The sequence below is a fragment of the Mesoplodon densirostris genome, chromosome 4 (assembly GCF_025265405.1).
Source record: "Mesoplodon densirostris isolate mMesDen1 chromosome 4, mMesDen1 primary haplotype, whole genome shotgun sequence".
Classification (NCBI taxonomy): Eukaryota; Metazoa; Chordata; class Mammalia; order Artiodactyla; family Ziphiidae; genus Mesoplodon; species Mesoplodon densirostris.
The window spans coordinates 178,200,323-178,209,562 of NC_082664.1; the positions used below are offsets into that span (position 1 = coordinate 178,200,323).

Below are 9,240 nucleotides of genomic sequence, written 5' to 3' on the forward strand. Positions count from 1 at the left end.
GGCCACTCTTCATCACGGTGCTCGGGCCTCTCACTGTCGTGGCCTCTCTTGTTGCAGAGCACAAGCTCCAGACGTGCAGGCTCAGTAGTTGTGGCTCACGGGCCTAGTTGCTCCGCGGCATGTGGGATCTTCCCAGACCAGGGCTCAAACCCGTGTCCCCTGCATTAGCAGGCAGATTCTCAACCACTGTGCTACCAGGGAAGCCCCCTCTTTTTTGGTTTTATTTACACGCAGTACAATTCACTCTTGGTGATGTACAGTTCAATGAATTTTGATAAACACATACCATCATGGATCCATCATCACAATCAAGATGCAGGGAGTTCCATCAGCTCCCCAAATTCCCTTGGTCTTCCCCTTTGGAGACAACCCCTCTTTCCTACTCCTAATGCCTGGCCACCATTTCTATAAAGACATTTTTATAATCTATGCTTTACTTCTACTAAACAATTAAAAGGGTAAATGATCACTTTGGCCAGTGTCTGTGGATCTAGAAGAATTTCTCCCCTTGCAGACCTTTGGGTCTAAATCTCAGAGATCCAGGAGCTGGCCTTTCTGCAGGGTTGGGGACGAGCCCCATTCCCTCCCAGTTGGTCTGAGAGCTGCCTGGCTGAGGTCCATAGCAGAGCAACACCGGTGTATTAGGTAGAATGTTTAAAGTATAAATTGCTTATTCATGCATCATGATTTGCTTATCTACCTTAAATCCCCATATAGCGTAACCCAGAATCGAAACTACTTTTAATGTATTTTAGCGTTTCATTATACACGTACACCTTGCTTGATGCACTAAAATGTTATGTGAAAATGTATTTGAACTGAATTCTGAAAATTAAATATTTTTAAAGTGAGCACTTTTAAGAAGATCAATAATTAGTCTTTTATCTCTCTTCCTCAAAAATCCATGTTTGTGTATCTGGATGGTGTCCATCAGGGAACTGCTTAGCTGAGCTTGTTAGAAATGTCAGCAATTCTCTTCATCAACACAACTCACAGATACAGGACTCTGTACACAACAGGTAAAGTTTGAACTCGTACATCACACCTGGCCGGCTTTAATGTGCCAGTGCGTTTTTCTTGCCTTTAGAACAATTTCAAGACAATTTCCTACATTCCTCCCAGAATGCTGCAGCTGCTGCATGGGTTCTTCCTGCCAAGAGCCTGGAAGCCTGTTGCATCACACACACGTCCAGCTTCTTGAAAGAATTTTGCAGATTAAGCAACAGGCGCCTAACGCTCATTCTACTCAACTAGCCGTAGAGCAGATCTGTTTCCCATTTCTAGTTGGACTTTCAAGGACTTCCGTTTTCTAATTGCTTCCTCCGGTGCTGTGAGCTGTGGGGACTGCTCCCCCTTCACTTCTCATGTCAGGACTTCGATGGCCATTGTGTTTTGTCACGTGAAAGTTAGAGCCAACTGCGAGAAGCTGAGGGATGTTGGTTGTATCTGTTGGGCCAGCCTGTCAGTCATGGGAGCCATCATGAACTGCTTCTAGAATAAGTAAGCCTTCCAGCTTAAGCACCCCTGATGACTCAGCGGGATCAACAATTAGCAGATTGAGCTTTCTGCCCTAATCTCTGTGTGTGTGTGTGTGTGTGTGTGTATACATATATATAAATATTTTTTCATGTGTGTGTGAGAAGCAAAACTTACCCTAACTCTGGCAGTATTAATTCTTAAAAGGAGCAGGTTATCTTTGGGCTGCCTTCCGCCCTTTTTTTTTTTTTTTTCCACTTTCAATTGAACTTACTGGAGTCCAGATATCTGCCCTTTCTGAGTTCTGTCACCTTGGTATTATCTCCTCTGTCATTTACTGGGATAGCTCTGCCCTGCATTTGCCTTTGCTTTGTTCCTGAACAAAAACTGGTTTCTTTCTGAGGAAGTTAGAAAAGCAAGACTTATGTGACCAATATGTTTCCCAACCCTCACATGAGAAAAAGGGCACACCCAATGTTATCGAAAAACAACCCTGTACCAGTCACAGCGCCAGATGCTTTAAGCTGCTTCTTATTGTGGGCTCACTCGACATGAAATGAAAAATAAAACAGACTCCTGCCCGCCCCTCCACCCCCAACAAAGGCTTTCCGGCTCCAAGCTAAAACACAATTCTGAAAAAATCTTACCATTCTAGAGCTTTGAAATACCCTAACCAAATTGTCTTCCATTTTAAGTTTTTCTTTTTTCTTTTTTTTTTTTTTTTGAACACAAAGATGCTAAATTAAGGCCAGGCAAATTCTGGTAGTCTTTCTCAGATGATTTCCAAATCTCAATGGTACCTCCCACCTCTTCCTGTTCACTCTTTAAGTGGGTCTCTAACTGGGAGGGTTCCCAGCTATTTGCCCCTCCGTGATTACTAATGTTGTGATGATTATCATCATTATTAGCACATGCAATTATCTTTCACTGCAAAAGCTTGCATTCGAGCATTTAAAACATTCAAATATTTGTGTACTATGCTTTTGTTACCACTGTTGCAATTTGCCTTCTTATCATTCCAAAGATGGGGTGTCTGTTTCATTGTCTCATTCACCCTTCTTCTAGCTGGAGAGCTGTAACCTAGGAGTTTTTATGTAATCCACACATGGGTTTGGAAAATGTAGGAAGAAGAAAAACAATGAACCTTGGAGTAGATTTAGAAAGGAGAGGCATGAATTTGGCAGATGCGATGTTTTACATTTAAGACGTGGGGCACAGTTTAGAGGCAAAAGTGGAAGAAATCAGTTTGTTGATGGGGGAATTTTATTCTAGTGAAGTAAGAGGGAAAGCCAGGAGGGAGTTGAGAGAAGGACATTTTTGGAGCCACTTGATTTTGTGCAGAGCAGGAAAATTATCTACCCTTTTCCCTCCCCACCACCATATGCTTCCCGAAAGTTTTCTTTTTTCATACTTGAAAGGATCACAGATTTTAATAGTATTCATACATTTGAAGTGCTAGGCAATTCCCAGCTTCCTCTATTTTTGTGTTTATGGTAAGTAATTTTTTAAAATCCAGGTTATAGGATAAAGTAAAAATAAAATAAATGACTGTTTAATGAAAAATATTTCAAATGCAAAGGCAGAAAGAAAAAAAAAAGGTAGTTGACCTTAAATAAACTAAGGTTCAAGATCACAACCAGATTCCGGGACTAAATAAATTATAGGCCAGTCTCCCCCAGTGTCTAGGCTGAGAGAGTCTAGTAGGTTACCACAGCGAGCATTAATTTATAGACACCCCCAGGGCCTGAACAAGTTGAAACAACATCACTAAAAGGTCAAATTTACTTAGAATGTCTCGAATTCAGATGTAATAGTAAAAGCAGACAGGGTGGAAGACAGAGACAGTCAGGGTTCTCTGTACAAAGGTACATTTGTAATGTGATCTATATTGATGCCCGACCCATCACACTCTATTATGTGCATCTCAGTTTGTGGGTGTCCAGCACTCAGAGCCCCTACTTTGTCAAGCAGAGAAATTTTCTTCCTCTTTGGGAGGAAACCTGCACGTTGCTGCCCATGGGCAGAGGGTAGGACAAGAGGCAGCTGAGGGGGCACATGCACCCCATCATTCCCAACAAGACAAAGGCTGTCTCTACGAGCTGTGGTTTCCACAGCCTTCTGCCCAAACTGCTTTCCCCTTTCAGATCTTCTCTGGAGGATTATTTTAACTGGAACCTGTGAAGGTAACTTTGGGGTGGGGGAGTGGAGGAGGGGGAGGGAAGGTGAGCAGTGCCTCAGCTCCATAGGATCCAACCTTGAATTTGCAGTCTGTTAGGACCAGCCCTGCATCTACTGTTTACCATTGTGTGGTCTTGGATTTATCTTTTAACCACCTTTGATGTCTGTTGCCTTACTCATAAAATGGGTTTTACATGGTCATTTTGTTGTATGGATTAGAAATAATGTGTGTAAGTGACTGGTACATAGTAGGTGATGAATAAATGCAATGCATCTGGTAGCATTGACTGCAACACCCAGAGTCAGAATGCCTCTGTTTCTGCCTTTCATCTTTGGTTCCAAGATCATACTCTGCTCACAGAACTGACACTTGAACTGGAAATAGCTCTACAGGCTCGTGCTGTCCCTCCCTTCCTTTCACAGCTTTGCAGCAAACGGCATTCACTGGCAATTCCACCATCCTGTGGCTCATGGATAAGGTCTTTAGTAGAAATGATGTGTATGTAGTGTGCTGGCCCTCACTCAATAGCAAACCCCTGAGCCACAGTCCTCTGATTCCTATTCCCCGACCCATTCTCAGGCCATTCCCAGTAGCAGCCAAGGTTCCTGGGCCCACAGTACCCCCTGATGGCTAAATGGGGAACTTTCTTTTCTCAGTCATTCTTATCTTCTCTCTCTGAAACTCCCCCAGGCTTTCACTGTTCACAGCTTTGTTCATTCCCTCATAGACCATTCATTTCTTACAAATGTTGTGTGGCCTCCTATGCCTTGCTTTTTTTTTTTTCATTTCTTGCTCAATTATTTCAGAAACATCTGTCTCCCTCCCTGTTTCCCTCACTTTGTTCCACTTAATGAACCCTCAAGTTACGGCGATTATGGTTGCAAGTATAAAATAGTAGGATGAATGCATCTCTCAAGAGAAAAACCCCATGGACTTCCCTGGCGGTCCAGGGGTTAGGACTCCATGCTTCCACTGCAGGGGACATGGGTTCGATCCCTGATCAGGGAACTAAGATCCCGCATGCTGTGAGGTAAGGCCAAAAAAAAAAAAAACAAACAAAAAAAACCCATCCATTTAGGAGTAAAATAAGACATAGTTATAGAACCAGCAGCATTAATCTCAAAAGCCCTTTGCGATATCCAGATGTCTTCCTGAGAACCTGTGCAGAAGGTGCCATCTACCCCCCTCTTTCTCCAAGGAACACTGATATTTTCTCAACACTCATTATTTTCCTATTTATTTAATCGCCAAAATTGTACTAGTTTGTCCCCTACTGTTTCATTGCAAATATAATTCAGCTACAGTAAGGGTTAAGTGCATTCCTATGGGTTATTCTGGAAACCAAAGCACGATCTTTCAGCATTAGTTCTCTATGGGAAACTGAATTCAAAGCTCCAAACAGTTGCTTTAGAATGAACTTTTGGGAAATGCTGCCTATTGTAATTTAACACTGGAAATTTTTGGTTGGGAGTGGTCAGTTTTCAATAGTTCATATTGATGTCTGTATTCTCTGGTTTTCATTTGTTGAACGGTGACATCTACTGGGATTAGTACTTAGAAAGGTATTCAGGTGTGACTTATCTGGATAAGATATTGATTCTTCCTTATCAAAGAGAAAATATACTAACCAGATCCTGATTTGATATGTTGATATGTTATGGGAATATTCTAGAAGGTTATTAAATTCATGTCCATGACTATAGATTGACTGTTGGTGAAAGTACATCAGATGTCTCAAAATGCAAATGCTAATTTCCCTTAACTTAAATTCAAATACGCCAACAATTTATGTTTTATTTATCAAGGCTTACATTTAAAATACTTTTTAAAATACAAATGATTTTGACGTGGATTAGTAAAATACCTTTAACTTTATGCTTAATTGTTCTGATTTAGGAAATTTATTCTCAAGCTAGAGCTCAGTAATTAGAAGCATCTAAGGTCCTGATTCAACAACTAATTGAAAGATTTCTTTCACAAATTAATATCAAGTGGTTTAATTTTTCCAGTTTCTAATAGTTAAACTTTAAAAGTTTATAAAAATTGGTATGAAATAACTGAATTAGTGAATAAAATGGTAAATGAGCTATTGTGACCATATATAGACACATATGAAAAACATAATTTTAAAGTGTTTTCATAAAATATTTCCTAGTTTGGTCATAATTCAAGCTAATGCTTGCGTAGGAGTTTTTTCTTTGAAATGATTCCCATATACTTAGAATTGAACTATTTTCTCCTTTAAAATAAAAACTGCAAATCAGTTAAAGTAACAGGTAAATACTACCCATCCACTTTCATCAAAATTCTGTGAAAACTGATGTTCTACATAAATTCTAAATGCATACTAATGTAACAATAATGAAGAATATGGCATAAAATAGCTGTGTGGTGCAAAAGGTATTTTAATTGATTGTTCATCAAAGAACATTATTTGAGTTGACACATTCACATTTTTCTGAAAAGAGGTATTTGCTTTCTGATAATATATACCTTTTGAATTCATAAAGTTTTGGAGGTACAAATTAAAACATTCAGTGTTAACGTTTTTGAAAGCATTAAGTTTAAATTGTTTTCTCAAGACCCAAGGAGAAAACACCAGAGGAAACATAAACAGCCTGAATTGTTTAAAATGTATTTTCCCTTTAATTAAATAAGAAACATCTGTCCAGGGATTTTGGAAATGAATGTAATCCATCCACACTCTGCCTGTACTAGTTTGCATCCAATGTCCAATATTTTGAAAGAAAATTCTCTCTTTCTGTAAAGAATTAAACAGCAACATGGAGTGATATCTGGGTCTGTAGCAGCTGACTCTTGCCTCCAGAGCTTGGGCACTGTTAATGCTATAAGGATTTGTCCTTTCCCAGATTTGTCCTTGGGAAGTAACCAAACTCTCTCCGGAATCAAGGTTAGGGTATAACATCTGCCTTTCTCCAAACCATCCACTCCCCCTGAAAATGCTTATCTCTCGGAAGAGTAAGGGGAACAGAAGTTACCAGGATGCGCCCAACTACCCACGCTCAAAATACCGTTCCCCCTCTGGGGTGCACTCAACATTTTCCTCCCCTTCACCCCGGCTTTAAAAAGCTGATTTCTCTAGGGACCTGCGCTGCCCACAACACAGACCCATCAGACAGGCCACGTGAGCAAAAGGAAAGTGGACAGTTGACTCCAGGATGGCTGTGGCTCTTTGAAACCAGGACCCACAGTTGAGAATGACAAGTATCACTTACTGGTGTTATCAAACGGTATCTGCCTGCACTGCACGGACCCTTCGGCGGGCCAAGGACAGTAGTAGACGGCTCCCCCTTCCACGATGTCTGGCTGGCTGGTGTTGGCTTTGGGCGCTCCCACCAAGACACTCGCTCTGCGAAAAGGGTTGGAGAGGAATTACTCCTTGGGAATCATAAACGTGAGCGCAGGCGACGCAGTCTCTGGAGCAGCCTGCCCACCGAGACTAGGGTCGGGGTCAAGGGCAGAAACGTGTTTAGGATAGAGACCGACTGTCACACCTGATTTCCTCGCGGAAACCTATGGGCGTCTGAAACCTGGTTTGGAAGAGGGTGCAAATAGTCCTAATTCTTCTCTAGGTGGAGCTATGCATATAGTGAGTTGAGGGAAGAGGGGCGGGCGGGTGGTGGGGGGAATAGCCAAGGACAGAGCCCAGCTGCTTGGAGCAGACAGCACTTGCGCCCAGACCCTTAACAACGGTTACAGGCTACGTATAAACAGACCGTGTTGCGGTCGTGGTTTTCACTGGCTTGAATCCGCTCGGTCCCGTTTCCCCCTTTGTACGACGCTGAAGTCTTTGTCTCGGGACCTCCCCGGGACCTTCGGATTCTAGGCAAGCGGCATGTCCCTAGCTCAAAGTTCACAAGGCACATCTAGAGAAGAGGCTGGTGCCGGGGAGTCGGACGGGACCCCCGGCGGACAGCGCGATGGGCTCTCACGATCGCCTGCCATCAGGCTGCGGGGACAGGCGCGGGTCCCCCGGCAGAGGGGCAGGGACCCATCCTGGGGCGGGGTGGGCCCGCGCGCGCGGGGAAACTTACGTGCGAGCGGCAGGTACGTGGAAGTCCACCGCGTAGCCGAAGTAGCTGCCCTCGGGGCCGCCGTACACCGTGAGCTGGTCCACGTCCAGGTTGAACGCCTGCGAGGCGGGCGACCACAGCACCACCAGCGCGGCCGAGAAGCAGCAGAGGGGCGCGAGGGGCGGCGCCCCGTTGCCCCGGGGACCGCGGCGGGCCCGGGCGGACATCGCCCTCCGCCCGGCCGGTGCTCACCGGGCGGCGGGAGCCGAAGACCCTGGCCGGGGAACGGCGGGCGTGGCGGCTGGCGGTCCCCGATGCCCGCGGCCCGGGTCGGTGCGCGCGGCGCGTCCGCGGTGACAGCCCCGGGCGATCCTCCGCGCGTCCCCTGCGGTCTGCCGGCCGCCTGGTCCCGCGGCTCGGGGGCGCTGGCGGAGGGGATGCGAGCCCTCCTCTGGCAGCGGGAGGGGCCGCGGCGCGGTCGGGGCGCCTCCTAGCGGCGCGTCCGCGCACTGCGGGCCGGAGTCCGCGACTCCCTCGCCGCCCTCGGCCCCGCTGGCGGCTGGCGCCTGTTTTGGCCGTCCGGCTTTCTACATCTCAAGAACGATCTGAGCCTCACACAGGCCAAGTCAAGCCATTGCTTTTGGAAGCCGATCTCCCCCCTCCCCTGGCCCCCGCCGCATGGGGCGAGGGTTTACTCCAGTGTCTCCCAAATGGAAGACTGTGAAAGCGTACCCCAGCACGAGGGACGAGGCCAGACCAAGCCGGGATCTTTGCATCACCTCTGCAGCCTGAAGACCCTTTCAGGGTCGATGTGCATTTGTTCGTCTGTGACTGAGAATGAAAGTTTAAATCCAACAGTCCTCTCCTTCCCCACATCTACCCGACCTCCCTGCCGAGGTAACTGATAAACAGAGCAATCCTGGAGATTTTATTTAGGTCTTTCTCAAAGGCACGTGGCACACGTCAAATGACTCGGCCCTGTATGTCCTTGACCCTGTGTAATTGTGAAGACTGGCAAAGTTGGGAATGTCGGAATTTCCAGTTTACCCCCCAGCAGGGGTCGAGGGTGTAGGTTGGAGTCAGCAGGAGTTCAAACTTCAGTTCCAATCCACCACCGGTGTTACTGATCTCTTGTCTGTGTCTTCCGCTTGGGGTAGGGAGTGAGGGATGAGGAGCGGGGAAGGCAGAGGAGAACCGTGATGTAGAAGCCCTTACATAACATGTGGTCTTCCAGGGAAACAGGACTGATGGGGAAAGAGAGCTGCTATTAAGCGTTAAACAGGGTGGCGCTGGGGTTACATAGGTATAGAGACGGGAGAGGTGCGCAGGGTCTACAGTATTTTAAGGAGATGTGTTGGTAGATTTCAACAGAAATTTGAATATGAGGCTTGGCTTTGGACATTGTGGGCGGAGTGATTGAGGGAAGGTATTAAAGACAGAAAGCCTGGGACGAAATGGTTGTGCAAGGGATTAGAATAAAAGTGTGGGTTGGAGAGCAGGGGGAGATAGGGATGGACGTCCTGAGAAAGGATCTTAATGACAAGAACATTT

General features: G+C 45.6%; 1 protein-coding gene across 2 annotated transcripts in view; it reads right to left on the reverse strand.

Annotated features, from left to right (window-relative positions):
• The window catches only part of ITGA8 (integrin subunit alpha 8), a 195,684-nt gene extending 187,534 nt beyond the window's left edge, over nucleotides 1-8,150 (reverse strand). For both annotated transcript variants that reach the window (XM_060097784.1, XM_060097785.1), the window contains exons 1-2: nucleotides 7,711-8,150; nucleotides 6,892-7,025 (exon numbers count right to left, since the gene is read on the reverse strand). In XM_060097784.1, the coding sequence (XP_059953767.1) occupies nucleotides 6,892-7,025; nucleotides 7,711-7,916 (340 nt within the window). In that variant the 5' untranslated portion in view covers nucleotides 7,917-8,150. The remainder of the gene's footprint in view (nucleotides 1-6,891; nucleotides 7,026-7,710) is intronic.
• Nucleotides 8,151-9,240: the final 1,090 nt, after the last annotated feature.